General features: G+C 47.8%; 2 protein-coding genes across 12 annotated transcripts in view; one reads left to right on the top strand and one right to left on the bottom strand.

The window, feature by feature from the left end:
• Positions 1 to 24,162, top strand: part of hiw (MYC binding protein highwire) — a 173,883-nt gene that overhangs the window by 7,889 nt on the left and 141,832 nt on the right. For all 3 annotated transcript variants that reach the window (XM_086913027.1, XM_086913028.1, XM_086913026.1), the window contains 6 exons: positions 60 to 327; positions 399 to 685; positions 766 to 1,085; positions 1,170 to 1,264; positions 1,341 to 1,550; positions 1,715 to 1,859. In XM_086913027.1, the coding sequence (XP_086769153.1) occupies positions 60 to 327; positions 399 to 685; positions 766 to 1,085; positions 1,170 to 1,264; positions 1,341 to 1,550; positions 1,715 to 1,859 (1,325 nt within the window). The remainder of the gene's footprint in view (positions 1 to 59; positions 328 to 398; positions 686 to 765; positions 1,086 to 1,169; positions 1,265 to 1,340; positions 1,551 to 1,714; positions 1,860 to 24,162) is intronic.
• Positions 2,469 to 24,162, bottom strand: part of LOC100867713 (uncharacterized) — a 69,209-nt gene continuing 47,515 nt past the window's right edge. The window contains exons 1-3 of one of the 9 annotated variants that reach the window (XM_086913051.1): positions 16,017 to 16,106; positions 10,472 to 11,155; positions 2,469 to 6,180 (exon numbers count right to left, since the gene is read on the bottom strand). In XM_086913051.1, the coding sequence (XP_086769177.1) occupies positions 4,810 to 6,180; positions 10,472 to 10,633 (1,533 nt within the window). In that variant the 5' untranslated portion in view covers positions 10,634 to 11,155; positions 16,017 to 16,106 and the 3' untranslated portion in view covers positions 2,469 to 4,809. Of the gene's footprint in view, positions 6,181 to 10,471; positions 11,156 to 11,389; positions 11,664 to 11,685; positions 11,911 to 15,157; positions 15,994 to 16,016; positions 16,107 to 24,162 lie in introns of those variants that run through there. The other 8 variants (XM_086913058.1, XM_086913056.1, XM_086913059.1 and 5 more) reach the window with 8 other exon arrangements.

The following is a 24,162-nucleotide window of genomic DNA, read 5'->3' as shown; positions in this document are numbered from 1 at the left end:
CGTTGTTTTTAACGTTACTTTTTGATATTACTATGATATTATATATTTTTTTTTTGTAGCAAAATAACACGGGTAACGATCCATCCCATACTCAACGTTGGAGCAGTTTGGATTTTACACGCGGCACTTTCGGGCCAGATGATTGCGTTAACGATATAGTAGAATTAAAATTTGATAAACCTGTGCCTATCAAGGAAAATATGAAGTACGCTATTAGACTGAGAAATCGTGGAGGACGTACAAGTAACGGCGATGTTGGTTTGAGTGTCGTTAAAGGACCCGATGGAACTACGTTTACTTTTACAGCTTGCTCCTTAAGTTTCAACGGTATTATTCATCGTAAATAATATATCATTTTATTTAACCGAGAATGATAATACGTATGATTTTTTTATTAGGTACAACGCAGACCAGAGGTCAAATACCGCATATCCTTTATTATTCGAATCCTCAAGATTCGGACGGTCAACAAACGAGCAAAGCAATGGCTGAAGTACAGGCAAGAAAATGTGCCCTTGCCATGACAGCTACGATTATTCAAAGATCGAACGAAATTTTTGCATTAGCGAGGGAAAGGGCAGAAGAAGTAGTAGCGACGGAAGTTCTTGGCAACGCGACATTCGTGACAACACTTTTACCATTGGTTATGGCACACATTAGCCCTTTGGCTACATCGGATCCGAGAGTAAAAAATCATCATTTTTCCATCCATATTTTTTTATAATTATATATAGCTATTTATATAAATTATCCGTTATTTTTCAGAGCGGTGTTCAAATTCTTACTTTAATACAAGAAATGTTACCTCATGTTGCGGCGCTTAATTTATTATCCACAATGGGATCATCTGAAATATCTCAAGACAACGAGGTTCAGCCCCACATTCCTACGCCAGTAACTACCAGTCATCACTATACTTGGTTGGAGAGTGATCATCCTTACAAACCTGCTACAGTGTCTCATTATAGAGTCACGTTTCCAGAAACAGTAAAATGGTTAACCATCGAATTTACGCCAGAATGTGGCACAGCTCAACCAGAAGATTATTTACAATTGTACATACCAAATATAATTTCTCTTGCCGGGTAAATATAATTAATTTAATTTATGGTCAAAAGTTTTAAAAAAAGTTTTACGTAATATTATCTCTTTGATATTATCTTTTATAGCGCAATAACAGAAGATATACCGTTACATTGGCCCGTGTTGCATAAATTGAGCAATATACCGAATCAATGGCCTCAAAATGCGATCGTATTACCAGGTAGATATTACCTTGTTTTATATAGAATAATTCCTATCAACTTTTTCGTTATTTAAACATATCGAACGATTTATAGGAAACGAAGTTATGTTTTCGTTGGAAACTGCTTCCGATTATATGAGAAACGATAGAGCAATTACATATGGATTTAAATGTCTAGTTATTGGATACGATTGGATAACATCTGGAAACGGTTTAAAAAACTTAGAAATTGAATTATCATTTCTCGGAGGTGCCTGTGCTGCAAGTCTTATGAAGAGAAATCTTGCGCTACCACCTGTATCTAGTACGTATCTTTTATCGTATATTTTAGTAGTAAATTTCTTATTTCCTTAATTCATAATTATTTCTTTGATTTCGACGTCAATTCACGATATTTTATACATGGATAGTTGGAAGTGAAGAAGAATCGAATCGTGTTTCGTTCAATTTGACTGAATATCATTTCAGACGAAGAAGTGGAAGAGGATTTGGAACTGATGCAAGAAACTGCAAAGAGGATTTTTTCCGTACATTCAACCTTACTTGGACGAGGATTCGCTCTAGCTTCACCTCCTACAGTTTCCCAGGCCCTCGATGGCGTTCTTCCGTTCAGGTGAGTAACGAATCGAGCAACGCTTTCTTTTTTTATACACACATACACACACACACACACACACAGACATAGAGCTCGATCGTCGGTTGAGAACTGAAGTTGAAAAAGGAGTGGAATCTTTATCGATTGTCCGCGTACCGTGATTAAATAAAACTTCGGATAAGCGAAGTATTCGTTAATACGATGACGGATAAATATTTTTGTTCATCGTGCCATTTCCTTTTTAACGTTTCAGTTCCATCGAAACGTTCGATTAGATCCGATAAAACGGGAAATCGTTGAAAACAGATTCATTAAAAATGAATCATACCCGGTTATAATCGCGTTATTGAAACCGTTCATGAATCGGTACATTATGCTCCGCAAGAATTAATAGAACCGGTAGCTTTCACGTTTCCACGTTTCTACGCGAGCGACTGCGAATAACCGTTGATCGATCGTACGACGATATATCGCAAATTTTTTTTTTTTTTTTTTTTACGTGAATACGACGCGTGTATTCATATTCATTAAGTAAGAGAGGAAAAAAGAGGCGGTTTATTGAAGAAGGTGAAAGGTATGAAAGGTGGTATTTTGGGAATATCGATCGGGTATCTAGTGGTCGTCGTGTACTATGCATCAACTTGCTTCTTTATTATCTTTTTTTTTTTTTTTATCTCGCTGGTATCATCTTTCAATGTAAAATAAATTATACAATCGGCTGTCGTTATATCACAGTCTGACGATAATTACAACTAAAACGTCCTTAGAAAAGCTTAATTTCCCGACGCACAAGCACGATAATCGTAGACGCGCGCGTGTTTGTCACACGGATTTATAGACGCGAGATGCCGTTAGACGAAAGATGCCACCCACTTTTTCACGCGCGATCTCTAATTGGGCGTGCCTCGATAAAATTCGAGGTTTCAAGTTTCGAGGGAAGGGTCTCGTTGAACGATCTCGGGAGAAACATCGATCTCTGCTCTTCGCTCTTCGGGGATAAAACGAAACGATGCCGCACGATCGAAATGTATCAATAATGCACGGTTAACACGAAACGGTCGGTCACGGCACGGTCTCATTGCCGCTTTAAAAAAAAACGGCTTCGAATCTGTTGTCGTCCTCGTCGTTGTTGCTCAACGTTTCTCCGGCAACGTTTCCTCGTTTCTCGAATTCCTTTCAGGTTTCCTTTCACTCGATTCGTTGGACGGGTAAAATATCTCGATGGCTTACCTTGATGAAACGGAGAGGAGGACGAATTATATCGGGTCTATTAATCACCGTAAGCAGCTCGAAACGGCGGAACGATACTCGAGTGGCGGCAGTCGGTTGCGGTTTTACGCTAAACCGTATGCGCGCGTATTACTCCGAAAGAGAGATGGAGAGAGAGAGAGAGGACCTCCCCGTTTTCGAGATTACCGGCCGAATTCGTAAACGCGAACGCGGTTTCCCTCGTGGCGAATCGATTACGCTCGTCGAGGGGAAAATCCCTCGAAGCGCATTTGTCAAAATTAGATACCGATCGGAATGATAACAGTAACAACAATTTATTGGCCAAAGTCCAGAGCTCATAAATAAACATGAAATCGTAGTGAAATAATACAATAAATTAAGGAGAAAGAGTTTGAACACTCCGAGAAGAACAATCGGTGAGTTGTCACGCTCGGTTCGGAATACAAATTTGCGTGTAACGTTGATTTCATTGGTTATCGTTCTCGTCCTTCTCCACGCCAGCCCGGCGTATATAATAATAATAATTTCAGATATATTCGCATCGATACTCTTCTTATCTCGTATTGTCAAGGGATGTCAGGTAATATCTGTTTTTATTGTGTTACAAGCACGATTAGAAACGCGGTTAGAATTGGAATAGGAGGAATATAATACAGGGATTCTCGATGAAAGTGGGCGGTAGGGAGTGAACAATTTTCGTTTCGAAATAATTTTCTTCTTACGAATAATTCGCCCTCTTTCGCTTCTTCTCGCTTCGCTTTTCGAACACGCGAATGTACCACCTGGAATCATTGGTCGATCGAACGTGCGATCGTCGCATTTTTCCCACTCGTTCGATCGATAGAAGAGTCGGCGGCGATAAGAAAATCTCGAACGCGACGTCGACCGAGTCCGTTATCAGTTTCGATCGCTCACTCACTCCCCTTTGTACTCCTCGGCTCTCGCCTCTTCTTTCATCGTCGTCGTCGTCGTCGTCGTCATCTCCGTCGTTCCCCGTCTTCCTCCGTCGCGTCGCTTCCATCTTGGAAAGCGAAACGACACTGGCCCTCTTTTCTTTTCCTTTCCTTTTTTTTTTACATTTTTTTTTTTGGAAGCTACTTAACTAACGCGCTTAAACTTAACTAACAACGCGCATCGATCATCCATCAACGCGACCTCGTGAAAAAAAACGAGAGGAAAGGAAAACTCTCTTCGATTACCGAGAGGTGTTTAATAATCGACGGTGACCGCGGTCGAAAAAAAAAGATGAAAAGAAGAGAAGAAAGGAAAAACGACGGGGCGGGGGGAAGGGGTTGGATGGATAATCGATGCTCGTTCTTGATATGTAAATGGAAGCTTACGAACTGTCTTGTACTAGAAGGAATTAAATTGAAAACAAGAGAGAGAGAGAGAGAGAGAGAGAGAATCGTGATCTCTCCCTCCGTTCTTATCAGCGTCTCTTCGTCAGCGCGGAAGCGAGGGTGAAAAATTTTGTCGAGGCAAAGTTTCTTTCTACTCTGGAAAAGAGTAGTCGTCGCTCGTAGATGGATAGGCGCATCGAAGTTTAAACCGAGCGTACCGCGAATTGGTCCGATCCAATCTGGATGGAATCTACGCGCACATGTAGCAACAATCGTGTATGATCGGTTCGTGTCGCAATTCACAACTTGTAGACGCGAAAACGGCTCGAGGACCGGTCGAATTGTTCCTCGATTCGAGGCATCGGTTCCCTCCTGGTCGAGCCGTTCCAAGCCTCTCGTTACAATTCCGTGGTCAACGGTTCGGCCTTCTCCACGATCACGTGAAACTCGGTCTCCCTGTAGAGCCTTCCGTCCGGGACGACCATGGTTATCCGGCTGTCGACCGGCGTGGCCGAGGTGGCCGCCTCCCTACCGATCACCCCGTTCTTCTTCGACACGACGTCGGGCGCGTTCATCGGCACGCTGATCCACTTTTTCCTGCTGTTTCTACGCCGTCTCCTGCAGCACCACACGATCAGGCAGGCGATCAGTATCGATAGGAGGAGGAGGGCGGCGATGAGCAGGACGAACACCAGTATGGATCCGCCTAGGGAGCAGTGTCGCGCCTCGTACTCGACGAAACTGATCGCCACCCCGTTCGACGTTTCGCCGTCGTAGCAGAGGAACGTCTCCGGGGTTTCGTTGATCGGGAGGGCGTCTTGGCTAGCCGACGCGAGGGAGGAGGCGGCGGTATTTTGTTTGACCGAAAACCTGGAGTATAGGTTGGTGTAATTGAGAATATTGTTCTTCCACACGGGCAACATGCGACAGTCGCACGATCGACCGACCAACAGGTTGTCGAGCTCGAGGCGAAAACTATTCCGGTCGAACATGATCGAACCCTCCTCGAAGTTGACCACGCTGTTGTTCTTGAAGATAAGGTCGTGGAGCGAGGCGGCGGGCGGTGTCCTCGCTTCGGCGTCCGCTCGTACACCGAGGAAAGCGCCCATCGACAGGCTACCGAAAGTGTTGTTCTTCACGATCACCGGCCCCCTCGCGGTCACGTCGAACGCCTCGCTCTCTAAACTCTCAACCACGCAATTTTGTATCGCAACTGTCCGCGGGCTTCTCACGATGAACGCCTCGCTTCTCACCGTCCCCATTCTCACACCGTCCAACATGAACGTGTGATAAACCTCGATGTCGTTCATCGTCCTGCTCGGCACCTGATCCCCGAACCTTGTACCGATCACGCGCAAGTGGCCCACGTCGAATTTCTTGAACGCTTGCGCTTCTATGCTCTCGATGCGGCAATTCTCCAGCCTCAGCTTCTCCGTGTGCACCAGATTTGCGAACGAGAACGCGCTCAACTGGCCGATCCTCACGTTCTCCAGGATGATCGCCTCCACGTCGCCCCGAAACACGAAGCTTGGCATCGTGTCGATGCTGCAGTTCCTCACCGAGATCCACGTGCGCGTGCTTTGAGGGGAGAGCTCGAAACTCTGCCTGACCAGGGTCAGATTCGCCACGTTGATCAGGTCGATGGCGCGCAGACCGACCATCGAGGCAAGGCTCGAGTTGGCCAGGATCACGGACGAGCAATTGCTCACCGCTATCCTGCTCGTGTGCGGGCTCAACCTTTTGTCCCCGTCCGTGGTTAACACCAGCTCCTGAAATCAGACCGAGTTGAGATGAGACGCGTTGTAAGGTGGTAAGGGGAGGGGGGATAGAGAGGGAAGGCGCACCGATTCGACGCGGCTCGCTTAACGAAAGGTCGAATAACCGTAATTGCACGATCTAATCGCCTTATTCGCGTCGAAGAACACCTCTCGCGTCCTCCTCTTACCGGCTGTTAACCAGCCCGATATCGCGACTTTTCTTTCTTCTTCTTCTTCTTCTTCTTCTTCTTCCTCCTCTCGATCAGTTCGTCGTTAGATCCGACGAAAGGTAAAGGTAAAGAAATTTCGATCCTTCGAAACGAGGCACGAGACGAGATGCGAAAAAAGGTCTTTCCTCGACCCTTTTCGAGGCGTTTTTCCAAGTTTGCCACGGCACGACTCGTTAACGACGAATTCGAGTCGAAAGAAAGAAGAGAGAAGTTCGTTACTCGTTTTTTCTTTTTTTTTTCGTATTAATCAACTGTGGCGAAGAAGGATGAGAGGGATGCCACCTATCGCTCGGCGGCTCCTTTTGTCGTTTGTTAAACAATCGATGGCGAAATGCCAACCGCATACCTGCCTCCTACCAACGATAGACACGATCGAGATATCGTCCGCGCAAATACGTTTCACGAGGTTATCGCGTTTTCTCTCTCTCTCTCTTTCTCGTTAACGAACACCCGATAACGAGAGCGATACGTGGAAAATGCGTCGCTCTTGCTCCGCGCATGTTATTCTTCGATACTCGATCTAAACGTGGAGTAAATAAATGCGACGAACCAACGCGTTAAAATAATTTCGATGAGTAAAAAATTTTTTTATTTCGGAGAATAGAGGAGCATTGCGACGAGAATCGTGAGCGTTATTGAATACGGTACGCGTTTGAAACGAGCGAAGGAGTTTGGAGATTGGCCGCGAAGGAAGGAAGGAAGGATGGAAGGAAGGGGTGCGTGCGTGGTGAATAAAGAAGGGCCGATAAAAGCGAAACCACCTTTGTGCCCCTTTTTTCTTCTCGGGTACCAGCTCGCGCGTTTCTCTCGCCCCCAAAACACGATTTCTCTCCTCGCGTCCCTTCCTGTCTGTCCCGACCTTTGTTCCCTTTGGTCTCATTGTTCTTGCTCGATTCCCGACACACGATCTCTCTCTCTCTCTCTCTCTTCCCGCCCATAGAAAAGATTACCACACCCGAAATACTTGTCTTCGCGTCTACACACCTCCACCGTTTTTCACCTCCACCGACGATTGTGCATCCAACCTTTTCGTTTTCGTTTCCTCGATGCTCTCTCTCTCTCTCTCTCTTCATCTCTCCGTCTCCTTTTTTTTCCCTCCCTCGTTTTCGTTCGTCATCGCGTTCGGATCGCCGAATATTCTTCGCTGTCTCGATCGAGCAAAGGAATCCGAATTTTATTCCTTCGAATAAGTTATTTATCCTCCCTCGGGATAGGAAAGACCGATCGGTCGAAACGCGACTAATCCATCGATACTTTTCGCCATTCTCGTCGTTTTCGAGTATGAGAAAAAGGGAGGCGAGCGCGCCCCACTTGGGACTCGATCGACGACGATCTCTTCCACGGTGAACGCGAGGCGGTGAAACGCGAATTTTCTTCCAATTGATTCGTAGCGAGGGAAAAAATCGAGGATGGATTCGTTGATACGACGCGTTATACCCTTTGGGGGTATTTCGATAAAGCGTGATTTTAATTAGGATGCGCATCGATTACGAGACGTTAATGAAACGAGTATTCGAAGGGAACGATTATTTAAAACTTTCGTGAATCGAAACTTGAGACGGTGAGAAAAAGGAAGGCGAAGGGGAAGAATTTTACTTTTTATACGCGTTCCTTTCTTTTTTAATGCACGTCGATAGAAAAGACACTCGTAATCGTCCACGCGTATTCGCATTTTCCCATCGAAAAGCGTAGTAATGAACGATAATGAACGAACAAGATGCGAACGAGTCGTTTTTCGGCGAAAAACGTATTTATCGTATGCTTCGAACCATTAATTTCCACCGTTCGTAAATGGCGATATTTTATAACCGTTGGACTTTGGCCGCAAACAGTCCAGCCGCGTTCTTTATTTTCTTTTTTTTTTTTTTTATCTTTTTTGCCTTCCTTCCGCGTTATGGGAAACTGAGCCGGGTTTAAGGCTGTATCCGCTAAAAGGTTCGCTCAATTATTCAAGAGTAACGTCAATTATTCAAGGGATGCCGGCGCGCTTGACAACTTTGCTCTCGCGTTGACTGTTCGGCGTTCGAAACGTTTGCTCGGAGAATGGGATGGTGAAACGCATCGATGCTGCGTTTCGAAAGAGAAATAAATAAATAAATACGCGCGTATCGGGATTAAGAGGGATGAAAAAGAAGATTGAAATTTCGTTTCTTTCTTTCTCTTTTTTATTTTTCTCGCGTAAATAAGCGCGCCGACGTAATAACGATTTTACGTATTACGTCGTCTCGTTGCCACGAAGCGGATAATAGATCGGAATAAGAAACTTGGATGAAATCCTCGTTGAGAATGGAAAAGAGGGATAAAGAGGAGGAGGGAGGCGGAGAGCGTAGGGTTCGAACTTTGTCGGGGATCGGAGAAGGAGAGAAAGACGTCCAGTCTCTCTCGATATATTCGTAGTCACGAGTTGACGGCGCGACAAATTGGCTGAGCGTGTTCGTGAAATGCCGGCTGTATTATGCGAAATCCACGGCAGAACTCGCTGTATACGTTATAGAACTTTCAGCCTCTTTTTCTCGCTCTCTGTTTTTTTTTTTCTTTTTTTCCTTTCCTTCTTCACCTCCTTTGCTACGCCACCTCCTCCTCCTCCTCCTCCTCCTCCCTCTTCTTCTTTGTCCTCGTTGTTAGCTAAGGTTTTCCCTCGAAAACGAGTTCTCTTCCCAGGGAAAAATACGCGTCGTATCGTTCCGCGAATATCTTTTCACCCGTTTGACAGACGGCGCGCGAAAAAGTGGCAGCCACCTTCCCTCGCTATTCGATTCGTGTTCTGTTGGAATTCGGCCGTGGTAATTGGTCTCTGGTAACAACGCGTTGCGTACGATTCATCGTACGTATATGTATATGATGTACGTATATATTATGCGACGAGACGATGGAAAATGGATCGCGATCCGGTAGCTATCCTCCTCCTCCTCCTCCTCCTTCTGCTTCGTGCAGACCGCGGGATCTTCGATCACGCCGATGATATTCGATCCGTAATTTATCCGACCCACGATCGACCACTTCCTTTATCCGCGCACGCGACACGAGGCGCCTACGCGAGTCGCGGTCAACGAAGGATTTTCCACCTTTCGAAATCGCTTTAAATAATCGTCCCAACTTGGATCGAAATTCGAATTTCGCAACAACGAGCGCCTCGTTTTACGACGTAACTGCTCGGAAAAACAGGCGGCGACCTGTCCTCCGGGACAAAGAACTCGGCTTTATCTCGGCCCCCGTAACGACACCGAGATGCCTCCAACTCGCTCGCGATAAACGAAACTTGCTCGTCAACCGGAATTCGTAGGTGTAATAATGGGTGATTCGAGGTGGGACCTTGAGACAACTCCGATAAAACTTACTTTCCATCCCAATTCGTTCTCCTTTCCTCTCTCGTTCCAATTTTTCCCCCCATTTTCCCCGGATGATTCCGACGAAGGATTGGGCGAAGAAAGAAGGAAGGAAGGCAAGTTTGAAAGGGAGCTGTTAATAAGATTCGTCAAAAGTGGCTGCCATTTTTCTCCTCGCGTAGCATTTTTCCTCGGGCGGGGCCTGAGTTGTTGTACCCGTGTTGCCTGGTCTTGGGCGATAAATATTAAAGGAAAGATTAAGAAAGGGATGGAAACGAAGGATTCGCGCTCTAATTTATCGAGATTTTCTCCACGCGATTTACTTCGAGATCAACTTCTCTCTTCCCTCTCTTCGTTTTTGTCTCGACGATCGGATAACGCGTTATCGTTGGTTAAAAAGCAAGCGCGAGATAAGAGAAAACTCCAAGATATTTGGAGCCGTGGCAATTTTTCCTCGGATGGATATGATAATGGCCGCCATCCACTCCCCTCGATTCCGTTGGAAAGAAAAGGGGAGCGAGGTAAGAGATTCGAAAGAGAAGGAAGCAGGAGGGAGAGGACGGGTCTTCTGGGCCGCGAAATGGAGGCGAAACGAAGAAGGTATCGGAGAGTCGAAACGGGATGATGGGCAGAAGGAAAAGTTTCTCGGGAACTGTGATACGAGAATCGTCCCATTCCTTTTTATTTATTCTCCGTTCGCTAAGAAAACGCGGGACGTTTCTCGGCTACGTCTACGTACGAACATACCTCTCCTTCCTCTTTACAGTCGCAGGTCAGCCTGCCGTGAGAATCGCAGGAGCAGGGAGGATAGTCGCATCTGTTGGTCGAATTGGTCAGGGCGCCCTTGAACAATCCGCTCCAAAAAAGTCCGAGGATAGCGCTTCCCAACACCAGTCTCCTTGCTTCCATTTTTCTCGATCTATCCCCCTCCCCCCCCTCTCTCCCTCTCTTCTCGTCTCGTCGTCTTCTTCTTCTTCTTCTTCTTCTTCACACTGTGGAGTCGATATCAGCTGATTTCACGTCGAGTCGACGACCCGAATGCCCGCGTCTCGACATATCCGCGTCCTCGACGATATATTTTCGATCCAGGCGTTGCGAAATCCACGCGATCGAAGAAGAGTACGCGCTCAAGAGTCCCGTGGCACGCCACGCGCCACTATGTAATTCTGTCGGTCATATTGCCACCGGGATCAACCACTTTTCTTCCTCCCAAGCCGTTTCACCGCTCGTCATTCGAGTCGTCGCGAGATGACGATTCCACCGATTCGACTACCAAGTCATCCCCCTCGTCGCCGTCGTTATTTTCCTTCGTTCGACCGGAAACGTCCAATTACATCCGTGACACGGTGCGACATCGTTGACCATCACGACCGATGTGTTTCGTTTCCACTCGGATTTCCCGCTCGACGAGTTGTTTCGAACTTCCTGCTGCTGTAAAACAACGATAATACAAAAATCGGTCAAACTCTCTCCTCTCCCTTTCGCGTCTTTTTCCTTCGTTTCCACCGAATTTGTTTCCTTCGCAGCGACAAATTGGATCGTACGAGTAGAAAGAGAGAGAGAGAGAGAGAGAGAGTTTTTTTTCGTTTTGCTCTTTGCTCGACCTTCTCTCGGCCGAGAACGTAACGATAGAACAACGACGGTGAATCACAGATAGAGGCGTACCGCGCGATAAAACCTGCTCTCTCTCTCTCTCAGCTTTTCTTTCTTTCTTTCTTTCTTTCTCACTGTGTACTCTCGCGTGATTAATTACGAACAGCGTTATCGGACACTCTGTCGCGCCAGCCACGAATCGTCGAATCGTTCGAAACGGAAGATACGCGAAATTTTCTAAAAGGAAATAAAAAAAAAAAAAGGAAGGGATCTTCGATGGTGAGGAAAGAAGAAAGGAGGAAGAGGAGAAAGGAGGGAAGAGAACGTGCGAGAGAATTTAGCGACCTTTTCGAAATTTAAATCCGTACCCGTTGAAAAGGAAGTATTATCAAATTCAGCCGCGGTGATTTACATATGAAAACGCGAGGTACGCTATTCTTCCTCTTGCGCGCAGCTGCGGCGCAAGTTGGCCGCTGGCGGGTTTTCTTGTTGCAAAAGCACGCGACACGCGTGCACCGAGCCGACACACACGCACGCACGCACGCCGAGTTAAACGCTTTGCCCCTCGGGAACGCGATTACGCACAGAGTTGCCTCGTAACTTCTACCTTCCACCACCTTGGATGCGGAGAGACCTCGACGAACCGCACGCTCCCCAACCGAAATATTTCCTCGAGCGTTCGCGTAAAATAATAATACGATATAAACGCGCGCGTAATTGCTATCGTTCCAACGTTGCGTAATCGCGTGGATCGAGTCGTGACACCGAGACATCTAGCCGGTATCTAGGAATATCGGCTTGTTTATCAGCCTGCGTATCACGCGGAATCCACTTTCGAGAAGGGGAGGGGGGGGGGAGGTGGAGGGAGGGGGGTCGTTTAAGTATTCTCACTCGTTATCGCGGAATGAAACTTTTTTTCACTCGATGTAACCTGAATTCCATTTACCCGACCGAGAAACAGAGAGAGAGAGAGAGAGAGTGAGGGGGGGAGGGGAGATCGTGATACATCGCGGTTTTTTAGTTTCGTTCGAAGAAATTACGTTACGTTATCCGAAACGAAAGTTTTCAAGATAACTCCTAGTAATTTTACGGAGGGGATATTGGAGGGAATTGGATACCCTCGCGCGAAACGTATTCTCGCCGATGATGATCGGGTATTCGTTTTAACGCGAATCAAAAAGTCGATTTAAAAATTCTCGAATTGTAGAGCACTTGTGTATACAACAATTTCATCACCGATTCAATCGTCAAACCAATCTTTCGATCCCTCGAAACGAAGGGGAGGGAGAGGAGGAGGAGGAGGAGGAGGAATCGGAGCGATTATTTAAACGCGATTTTACGATGGTGAAACGCCGATGTTTCCTCTCTCCACCGATGGGACGTAGTGAACCGTATGTATAATTTCGCGCCACGTGTCTTTTCCACGAGCACCGCGTGTCCACCTGCCTTTCCACCGTTTCAACCGAAACGAAAAGAGAAATCGTTTGCTGGGAGAGGAGGGGAGAGGGAGGGAGAAGCGTTAATTTGGCGCGAAACCGGGGAAGAAGGTTGGTTCTACGCGGAGACGAATTTTTTTTTAACGAATTAAGTTTCCATCAGGGCGAGGTCGGAGTACAAAGGCGGGGAGAGTACGAGAGGAAAGAGCGCGTGAATGGCCGTGAAAAGAGTGGTGGCGCGAATGAAAGGCGAGGTGGGTCCGATTCGAAAAGGCCGGAGAAGAATTTTTCCTCCGCTCTTAATTTCTTCCGCTCCTTTCCCCCTTCCTCCCCTCCTCTACCATATCGGCCACGCCGATATCAAACAAAAAAAAAAAAAAAAAGAAAGAAAAAAAGAAAAAAACGACCGCTCGACTTGTTGATTAATTTAACGAGCACGGGGCTCGCTTCTCCGAATTAAAAGGGTTTTTTAACGCGTCATTACGCGCTCGGACGCGCGATCTTCGTTAATCTCGTCCTCGTCCTCGCTGCCAATAAACGTAATTACGTTCGCGCGCAGGGAGGGGAGGAGTAAGCGTTTAAAAGCGCGAGACGCTTTGCCTGTTGGATGGAAAACGATGGTCGTTTTCGAATGGTCGTTCCAATTTTGGTTGTTTCGAGGAGCGGATACGATAAGGATAAGGAAGTAATTGTCGCGGATTCTTTCGCACGAAGGGTTGGAGATAATCCACGCTTCTTACACACCCGATCGGGGATACTTGGACGGTTTGCCACTCGGGTAAAAACGCGGAACGATCGCGTACAACGACCGGTAACGAGCGGCCGCGCAACCGGTTTTCCCTTCGAATCGATACGCTTCTTTGTGCATCGTATTTCCGCACGGAATTCCGATTTTTCCCTTCTAGTCGGCGAACGCGATCGAGCGTGAGCGATTAATTGTCCACACGCGCGCGCGCGCGCACACACAGTCGGAATAACGACGGCCGCGAGTGTACGAACGCGAGACACGGGTGGAAAAGGTAGCGAGGAGACGTAGGTAATGAGAAAAGCGGAGGCGAAGGGACGAATCGATGCTTGTGGTCCAGAGAGAAAATTGGCGTGCGGAAGAAAGGAGAGGAGAGGAGACGGCCGATTTACTTCCATATTCTCGTTTTCAAACTCGTGGCGTATCCTAGGAACTCGTTGGAACGCCGTTGAATCGTCGAGCAGCGGCTATTCGACTCGCGACGACCGCTCACGCGACCACCCTCCGTCGCGGTTCCACGGATCGGTGGAGTCGCGGCCAATTCCGATAGCCACAGAGGAGGAAGAGAAAGAGACGGAGAGGAGGAGGGTTGGAGGTCCTTCCTTAAAGGGATTAAGATCGGATATCTCGAAGGTCGAGCGAGTGCCCGTTACCCGACCGAGACAACGGGTAATCCCGCAATCACGGCCGAGCTTCTCTCCTTTCCTTCCAGATATACGATCGAACAGGTTCGATTAATCGTTCGGGCCGGGGATGGATGCTCGCGTTACCCTTATTCGGGCTTGATATCGCGGGGTTGCGATTCCCTCTTCTCCCTCCTTTCTATCCGACGAGGAAATTGTCGACGACCGATTGATTCGTATTCCCGTTATCCCGATATCATCGAGCCAGATGATATCGTCCGTGATTCGTGAAACGTTGATGCTCCACTATATATATATATATATATATCCGATACGTTAATTCTCTCGATAAGTAGCGCGATTGTTATCGCTCCTCTCCTACCACTGTCCACTCTCCTCCTTTTGATCTCGTTTTATTTTCGATTGTTATACGCGAACGCGTCTCTCGCGGATTTTCCCGTTTAAAAAAGGCACGAACTATAATTTACCAAGAGAGATAAAGACGAGGAAGAAGAATAAAAGTGGATAGAGGGGGATGGGGAACGATCGTTATTTTTATCCACGCGTTGCGACCGAACCTTCGAAGAGAAATTATGCGCTTACGCGAATCGTTACGCGCGATAAAGCGCGTTGCATCGGGCTAAGTCCGATTTACCGCGCGAATACGCTCCGCTCGATGAGATTCGACAGCGCGTCACCAATTTTTCGGGAAAAGAATGGGAAAAGAAAAAGCGAAGAGAGAGAGAGAGAGAGAGAGAGAGAGAGAGAGAGAGAGAGAATTTTCTTTTTCGGCAAATATCTCGTCGAGAATCGACGACATTACGCGTGTGTAAAGTCATCGTTTCGATAACGCGAAACGTGTATTGCGCGCGTATGTGTACAGCTGCAGCTGCGAGGAGAAAAAAGAATATCTCCATGAATCGACAGCTGCGCGCCGCTCGACGCGTCTGGTGTGAAACAATTACGATACGTCGTAATTATCGAGCTACTCTCTATTTGGGGCTGCCAATGCCATCGAGTCGTTCCTCGTACGTACCAAGTCGTTCGTTCCACGAAGTAGCGAACGAGCGTAAATTTATTGAAACGACGATCGAAGACGAGGAAAATCGCGAACGAAATTGAATCGAATCGACACGCGTACAACACTGACACGCGCGCGCCCACACGCAAGTATACGTGCCACGTGGGAAACGATGCGTTACCGTTCCATCCGCGATCGGACATATTTTCGCCCGATCTCTCCGGTTTCCGGTCGTGATAACGCGGGGCGATTCGCTTCTAACGCGATATCGGACGCAGTCACACCCACTGTTCGCATCAGCCGCGGAAAAATCCATCGCGGGATTTCGCGACGCGATCGTCTTTAACGTCATCGTCGTTGTTTGCACGGCACGTCGTTGTCAGTCACGGGGGGCATAGTTATGCAATCGTCTTTCGAGGATGTTTCGCACGGATCGTCGTCGATGGAGAAGGTCGTGCGTCTCGTTCCACTCTCGAAGATCGAGAGAAGGAAGGAGGAACGAACCAAGTTGCGCGCGATCCACGCCTCCGTAACCTTTTACATAGCGCGATCTTCGCTTCTAGTGTGAACTTTTCGCTCCTACACCGAGCGAGTGTATTCTCGCACTTTCTCGAACGAAACAGATTTTTTTTCCTTCCTCTCCTTTATTTTTTTTATCCTATCCCGCGTTTCTTCCCGCCTTCCTTTTATCCTTCGATCCACGATTCGAAAGAACGCAAGAAGAAAGGAGCGTACACTTTGTTCCCTCGCGATTAATCGCGTAGAATGATTGGAGAGGGAATGACGGGGGAGGGGAGTAGGGAGAAACTACGAGAGACTACGTTGCGATGTGCTACGTAATAAAGATGATACTACGCGTACGCGTTTACTTTACCTCGGTATCTCGGTTACGCGCGACACCCGTGACGCGACGCATACGACGCGCGAACAGCAACTGGCCGCCTTTCGAATTCGCGGCTGGTTTGCACCTCGACGACGGTTATCGCGCGACACGAGTACCCCCTCTTCTCTCGCATCTCCCCACCACCGCTCGTGCTTCAACCCCCCCCACCCCCGCTTCCCCACACCCTCCTTCTCCTCCCTCCCCCTTCTCCCTTCCTCTCGCAGTGCACGCTTCTCTCAGGCTCGTGTTGCGGTGCCGCATGGGAAATGCCGTATCCCCACCAAAACGGGTAAGCTGCCCTCCCTCGCGTGCTTTTCAGTCGGTCTTTTGCCACCTCGAGGTGTGCGTTGTTACTCGTTCTCGTCTCTTCGCTCTCGGTGTTTCCCCTTCGGGAGTACGGAAAGGAAAGAGAAAAAGAGAGAGGATAAAAAAAGTTTGGTCGAGCAACAAACTTATATTTGTCCGGTACACCGTTATCCGTACGTAACCCGTTCTTGCTCCGTTCTTTCTTCTCCCTCCCCCCTCGGCTTCATTTTTCCCGTGTATCGAATCGATTCGCCCTTGCGAACCTTTAAGTTATCGCCAACCGGCACTCGAACGCAGCACTCGGGGCTCCTTCCACTTCCTTCCACCTTCCTCTTCTTTTCCTCCGCGTGTTCGCGCGAAATATTTGCACGTGAACGTAGGTCACGGAGCCATATCGACCGCGGATATACATCGACGGATATACGTCGCGCGAAACGTATGGAAGAGATTCGTGATTGAAAAACGGTACACGCGAGAACGCACACACACCGTCCCGCGTTACGTTACGTTGCGTTACGTTTCGACTCGTTTCGATCGTGCCGCGTTTCGTTCGAATCGATCGAATTTACGAGCCGGACCCTCGTCGTCGAACGGTCGAGTCGAATTCGCGTGCGAAACGAATCGGTATTTTATTCAAACGGCCTGCTCGCTCCCCGTTATCTTATCCCCGTATCGATCGAATCTTCGCCGTTTACTTCCTTTCTCCGTGTCGCCCCTTTTTCCGTGTCGCACACCGAATTCCTTATCGCGCCACGATAAGACGCCACCACGGACAAGACCCGAGCGAATCGTTCACGAGTGTTATTTTCCACCGATTATTTCAATCTCGTCTCTCGTTTTTTCATTTCCCTCCATCAAAGAAAGTTTCCATTCAAGAATATCGAGCGTATCCGCTCGCGGACAAATTGGTGGAAAAACTCATCGGATGAAAGGTTGTTCGCGGTGTAATCGATGACGTGTAATCCTCGTGAATAAAAAAACGTGAATGTATCGGAATTTACGTTTTCGATACATTCGTATACGGAACGTTTTATATAAGTTTTAAATCGGTAAGAAATTACGTAGCATTGGAGAACGAATTGGAGAAATATCTCTCAAGAGTCGTACAATCGCTTATACGTTTTATAAATATGCATTGCGTTTCGAGCGAGTTTCTTGCGAGTTGGAAGAGACAGAGACACGTTGTTTCGTTTAATTAGTAAGAAACGAAGCGATTGAATTAGAGAATCTTCATCACGAGAGATCTAAATAGTCGGAACGATCGAGGCTAATTGAATTGACACTCGGTCTACGATTATTCGCAGTTCCTTCTACGCGTATAGAATCGAACCGTATAATCTTCCTCTTAAAGAGGAACGTTACGTTTTCCTTCCTCCACGCGTTGTAATTTTATTCGGAGAGAAATCTCCGGCAAAACGTTGAAAAATCATCCTGTTCGAATACGAATCCGCTTTTCCGTCAAGTACGATCGCTAATGTTTGTCGTTTCAAAATCATTGCTTCCGATCGTTCGTTCGTTTTAAATTTAAACCTCTAACGATATTCCCTGAAGAGAATCCGATTTTTTTTTCGAATTTCGTTTCGTTCGATTTGTCGACAGATTTTGATCTTTTCCCTCGTTAATTGGCCGTTAAGTGATTAATCGCGACGAGTGGGGCCAGGATAAAAAAACTTCTCCACTAGCGTGAAATCCAAGCCAAGATGATCGTTCATCCTTCCCGTTTTTCAACCGTTTTCAATTCGAGCGATCATTTTTTCCTCTCCCTTTCCCCGCGCCACGTTGCCCGTTTCCGACTTCTCGCCGTGATTTATCGTCCCATTATTATACTCAGCGTGTTACGCATCTTTATTTTCATTGACGAAACTACGATTAATCTCTCTCTCTCTCTCTCTCTCTCTCTCTCTCTCTCTCTCTCTCTCTCTCTCTCTCTCTCTTCTCTCTCCCTCTCGTGGAATATGGAGGGAAAAAGGTAGATGTTTTTGCATCCTCGGCGAGGATCATCCGAGAATTCGATTCTAATTAAACCGCATTTCGGTGGCACGCAGCTGTCCGATTCAACTTTCGTCATCGTCTCCTCGAACGGGGAGAGGAAATTTCCATTGCGAATCGGCCTCGTGCACGTCGCGCGTCACTCTTTCTTGAAAAATCTCGCAGCGAACAATTTCCACGGTATTTCCCGTCCCGAGCTTTCCGTCCGTTTGATCTGCCGCCGTGCCTCCTCTCCCCTCTAACGCGTATAAACTCGCGCCTTTTATCATCCGACTGTCAGGGATGATGCGCGGCCTTTACGCAACTCCGCCGGAATCCAGCGGCGCGCGACCAACCAATCGTATTCTTCTTCGCCTTGGAATCATTTATGCGACGATTTGTAAACGTTACGATCCCTTTTCTTGTGCGAATGAAGGGAATCACGAAAAATGCAAATTTAACATCGATTCCCGACCGATTTTCCAATCATATATATATATTTATCTCTTTCGATCTCTTCTCCCTCCTCTTTTTATCGCGGTCTCTTTTCCACACCGTCATTGTTCTTCTCGAAAACGCGTGGCGTACCACGATCACGGTTCAAATCTCACGTAATTTTTCACGACCAAGGCGGGTGATAAGATCGCTGCCTTTCGATGATCGATTCGTCGAGACGCGATCCTCCTCCGTTTCGTCCACCACGTTCGTTTCCGATAGGATTCGGAAGGGGGAGCGAAAATTAATCGCGCGTCCATGGCTACGGTTCCGATTTCCCAGTCCAACGATCGATCCACGGCCGTGAGAAATCGAGCCGATTTCATCGGTGATTATTTCCATCGAATCCTTCCCCCGACTCGGCCACCGTCCACGCGAAATTGTTAATCACGGCGATTAATTAGACGTTGGCGGGTAAAGTAGCCAGCGAGATCGAAACGATCGCTCGTTCCATTTCCATCGGAAATGATTCGAACGTTTCATTTGTTGTTCGTCATTCAACATTTACAATTATGGCGTTATCTCTCTCTATCTCAACGGTGAATTATCCGATCCTCGTTGCAAAGCGTACGTTACGCAACCTCCGCGTCGTCGTTTCCTCCGATCGAAGCGGCCTAGTTCCGTCCGGCCCGCCTCTTCGAGAACGAAACGCGTTTTCCACCCGGATAACTCGGCCCGAGAGTGATTAATCCCGCGTCACGTTCCCTCGTTAAATCATAGTCCGCGATCAACAAGTGTTACTTCTCGGCGGGGAAAAAAAGCCGCGCTCTACATTCGACGAGTTTCAACGATTTTTCTCAACCGATATATACATATATATATATATATATATAGGAACGAGAACGTGGAATTTTATCCTCCTTTTTTCTTTTTAACGCCGAGTTTGGTTGATCCGAAAGGGCGCCAGCCGACCGGCGGCGTCTCGGCCACTTGCCACCACTGCTCCGTCCGAGTGCGATAACCCCGATCGGCAGATGTTGCCCGAGATATCGCCAAGATATCGTCGATAGCTTTCTTTCCTTCCCCCCCCCCCCCATCGATTTCTTTCGCTTCTTCCACTCCATCCCATTTTCCTCCTCGTTCGTGTCTTTCCAATATTATTTCGCCCGATAATATTTGAAACGCGTGTTTCGTTTCGTTTAACCGCGTATTTCTTATCACCGCGAGAAAATCATTACAACGTCGGATCGGATTTTTAATCGCGCTTTTAATCACGACCCACTTGTTCGCCGCGATTTTTAATGATTCGCGACTTCAAAGCGGGAAGAGGAAAGAAGGGGGAGAAATTGTACCGCTTCCCTTTCTTTCCGGCGGGTGGAGAGAAGCGGGAGCGAGAGCAGAGGGAAGGTGGAAAAAAATACGATGGGTTCGATGAACGGTAAACTGTTCGCGGTGGATCTCGAAAGATATACCGGCGCGGCACGGGAAAGGGAATAGCCCGGCCAGATCCTTTTCTCCGTTGAACGCCGTATTCGTGAACGTGAATACCACTGCCCGGGGACGTATTTCGCGGCTTGTTCCCTCCACGCCCGGCATAAATTTACCCGGCTAAATAGGAAAGCACCGCGTAACAACACCGGCCACCTCGATCGATCCAACCTTACGTTACGACCGAAATCACTCGGTCGAAACGAAAAACATCCGAAGAGGAACTCGGTTTTGGAATTATCCCTCGAAATGATCCGAAGAATCGCGTTGCTCGTTTACGCGTTTTCGATACGTGTGGAATGGAATATCAAAGGCAACTAAGATCGCGTACAAACTATCCTATCCTCCACCCATGCATCCTGCATCCATACATCTGGCAAAGTGTAGAGAGCTTTAGTGCCGCTTCATCCTAGTTACGAATTCGTCACGAGTCGATCCCTTCTTTCGCTCCGCGACACAACACCGCCGTTATCGCGCCGACCATTTCTCGTCGTCGTCGTCGTCGTCCTGACAAATTTCGTCGAATTCTTTTTTTTGTCCCGCGAACACGATTGGAGAGGACACGATTTAATCGGAACGAGGGTGCCTACGAACGAATAAACGGTGGATCCGCCCGGACAAAGATAAATTAGAGGAAATTGCGGGAGATAAAGATTCCGTGGTAGAAACGGAAGACGGGTGAAAGGAGGAGGAGGAGGAGGAGGGTGGAGCGAAAGGTGGATCGGCAGCGGACAACCGCAACGGCGAAATTCCGAAAACAGAAATTCAAGGGTCGACAATAGGGGCCATAAACGTAGTAACGTTTCGAAACGATGCGGCTCGATTATATTATACGCTGTTTCTCTCACCGGAAGTTATAATTGTTTGCGAGTTTCTCCGCCATCCCCTCGGGAGAAGCAACGTTGAGTCTCGCCATTTCTCTTTCCCCCGCCGACACCTTGTTTCCCACCCCCCCTTCGATAACCGTCACGTTTTTCCTAGTTTCGCGCCATCCATCCCCTATCTACTCTTCCGTTTCGTTACACAATCCTCGACACAAACCACGACGATGAAAGAACGCACGGGATCCGAACATCTGCATGCTAATTGCTTTTGGCCGAGCACGATTTCTACCGGCGACTGCCATCCGTCATTTAAACCAAGCGATCGAATTAAAATCCGGACGAATTCGTAAACGTCTCTCCCGATCGTGATCGAATCGGGGAAGATCGAGTCGAGTCGAGTTTTCGAAATTTTGTTCGGTTTTACTCGGAAAAAAAGGGACGCTTGCGTTGGTGAAACATTTCGCTGTTCGCGAAATTTGCGTGCAAAAGCTGCTGTGCTGTACGAAATTCCACGACCCTCGAGTGTGGTGGCCTGGTTTTGGGCGCTCTTACCTGCCATCATATTTCGCGATTCTTGCGCGAGTTTCGCCACTTTGGAATCTACGAAGATACGAAGTTTCGGTGTGTTCGAAGCTGCCCGATGTCGCCTCCTTACGATACGTATTTACTCTCGTAAATACCCGAAATATTCGCCCCTCTCGCTCCTGATCACTCGGTACCACGTGTTACGAGGCCGAACCGAGACTTTCGCTTCGCTGTTGGGATTATCGTCGTACGTCTGGGAGTCTACTCGGCTCGGATCAATGTCTTGTTTCGTTCTTTATATATATATTTGCTCGAATTCATCGGGAATACGTACGCGTATCTTTCGATCGACCGTTTGCGATCCCATTCATCGAGTCGTCGATCGATCGTTTCGGCGTTCGAACGATAACCGGCATCTATTTCCCGGACAATTCTATATCTCCTCTCTCCTACGTTTTCCCAACTTTTCTCCACGCTGATTAAATCACGTTCCAATTATATTTCTATAATTCGTATTTAAACGTAACCATCGGCTCTCTCAGTTCGATCGTTATTTTCAACTTTGATGTTCCCCAAGCACGGGGAGAGGGCGAAACGTGTCAAACGTTTCGTTGAATCGCGGCGCAACGCTTTTGAAAGCGTGGATCAATTTCAACGTTGCCGTATTAATCGACCGTTAAAAATTCGCTTGAAAGCGAAAAAGGAAGAGAGAGAGAGAGAGAGAGAGTATAAAGGAAAAAATAAAGGAACATATTCTCGGATATAAACGTTTTTCATCGATACCGGAATATACGAAGCTGTGCGTTCGTTGCGCGTTACAACGTCGCCGATTCGGATCTTTTAACTCGCGCCCCGAAAGCGTTATTTTTTCCCCCCCCTTCGAATTTATCGCCACGATCCCGCGATGTTACGCGAGCACGACACGTTCACTGGCGAGAGGATACGCTGGCGTGCTCGACCATTTTTTTCTCCCCCTCTTTTCTTTTTCTAATGGGCCGTGTTAGCAGGGAAATAACGGAGGGCAGAGGGAGAGAACGTGATCCGTAAAAAAAAAAAATGCGTGCCGCGGTATTAGTTGTTTAACGAGGCGCGCGCACGTCGAGTTGCACACACGCACGGATAAAACGTGGGCTCGATTCCACTCGTGACAAACGATGAAAACGTGTGGCGTGTTCCGCGACGTGAAACGCGAAGGAAGGAGAAAGTGGGAATTCGCGTCCAATCGTTTCGCTAAAAATCGCTCTCTCTCTCTCTCTCTCTCTCTCTCTCCATCGAAATTATCGGCCGCGATCGAGGTGAAACCGCGTGAAAACTGCGACGGTTGGTAAAAGCGGGCGGAAGAAACGGATGATAGAAGGATGTCGGGAGCCTTTCCCCTTTTACGTTGCGCCGGATTCTCTTTCGCGGGATTGAAACACGGGACGGGGGGATACGAAAGCGGATGCAATAGTCCCGGCTAACCAACCCCGAGGCTGGGACGAGGGGAGGCGGCTCTCGCGCGGAGTAATTAAAACTCCGAAAGTCGCTGAAACTCGCCTCCTTTCGACCGGGATTCACCGCCAACGCTTCCTTTCCTCCTCCCCTCTCTCTCTCTCTCTCTCTCTCTCTCTCCAATAATCTATTCTACTCCCCTTCTATTCTCGAAACTTTCGCGTCAAAGTTGTTTGTCCACCACACTTGTTCGCATCTTTTTCGCTTCGATTTTTCCTGCTGGGAAAAATCTTTGTACCGGACCAACGTTTTGCGATGTTTCCACGCGATGTCCGAAAGCGAGCGATGCTTTCGATTTATGCCGGTCCTGGGAGGGAGGGGGGATAGAATAAAAAAAGGGGGGGGGAAGGAAGAAGAAGAAGAAAGGAAAAAAATAAAAACCGAAAAAGAGGGGAAAAAAATGGGCGACACGAAGCGGAAAAGGGAGAGGTTGGGGGGAGGGGGGAGGCGGAAAGGAGAAAGTTGGGGATGAGAGGAGTGAGTGCGAGAGCGAGTGTCGGGGCTTTTAAAAAAACCGAACACAGCACGGTGTCGAGCGCTGAAAGGATGGATACGAAGCTCTTTGAAGCTCGATATCCGCGCTCACGCCCGCGCGACATTTCCAACGCCCCCCTCCCCTTCTCCTACTCGAAAACTATCCGACGACAAACTGGCGTCGGATCGTCGATGAAGTCGCAAACCCCGAGTCGCGATTCCACGTCGAATCTTCCCAAGTTGTTGACGTTCGAGAAACGGGATAAAGAGATATCGATTACGCCGATTACGAAAAATAAGTAAATAGAAATAAGTTGTTCTTCGATCAAAAAACTCGTCATTTGAATTCCAATCCCTCTCCTTTTTCTGGATACTTAATTTTTCGCGGTCGACGCGTTTTTCTCTGCTGATTCTCTTGCTGATCAATCGAAGCGTTTTCCACCGATGAAAGCGCGGGGTCGCGTTCTCGAAACGGATTCGCGACGAACTACATCTGGCGGAAATATAGTCGGCCTCGACTTACTCCCCTACGGAATGGCAGGGGGTCGAGAATGCGGGGGTGTAAAAATCGAGTGGCTCGGCGCACTCCCCCGGGAACTCGCGTAAAAAGGAGAGGATTTCCAATA

Source organism: Apis florea, unplaced genomic scaffold (assembly GCF_048593485.1).
Source record: "Apis florea isolate Af1SG1 unplaced genomic scaffold, ASM4859348v1 contig_3496_pilon, whole genome shotgun sequence".
Lineage (NCBI taxonomy): Eukaryota > Metazoa > Arthropoda > Insecta > Hymenoptera > Apidae > Apis > Apis florea.
This window is presented reverse-complemented; position numbering and strand designations above follow the sequence as displayed.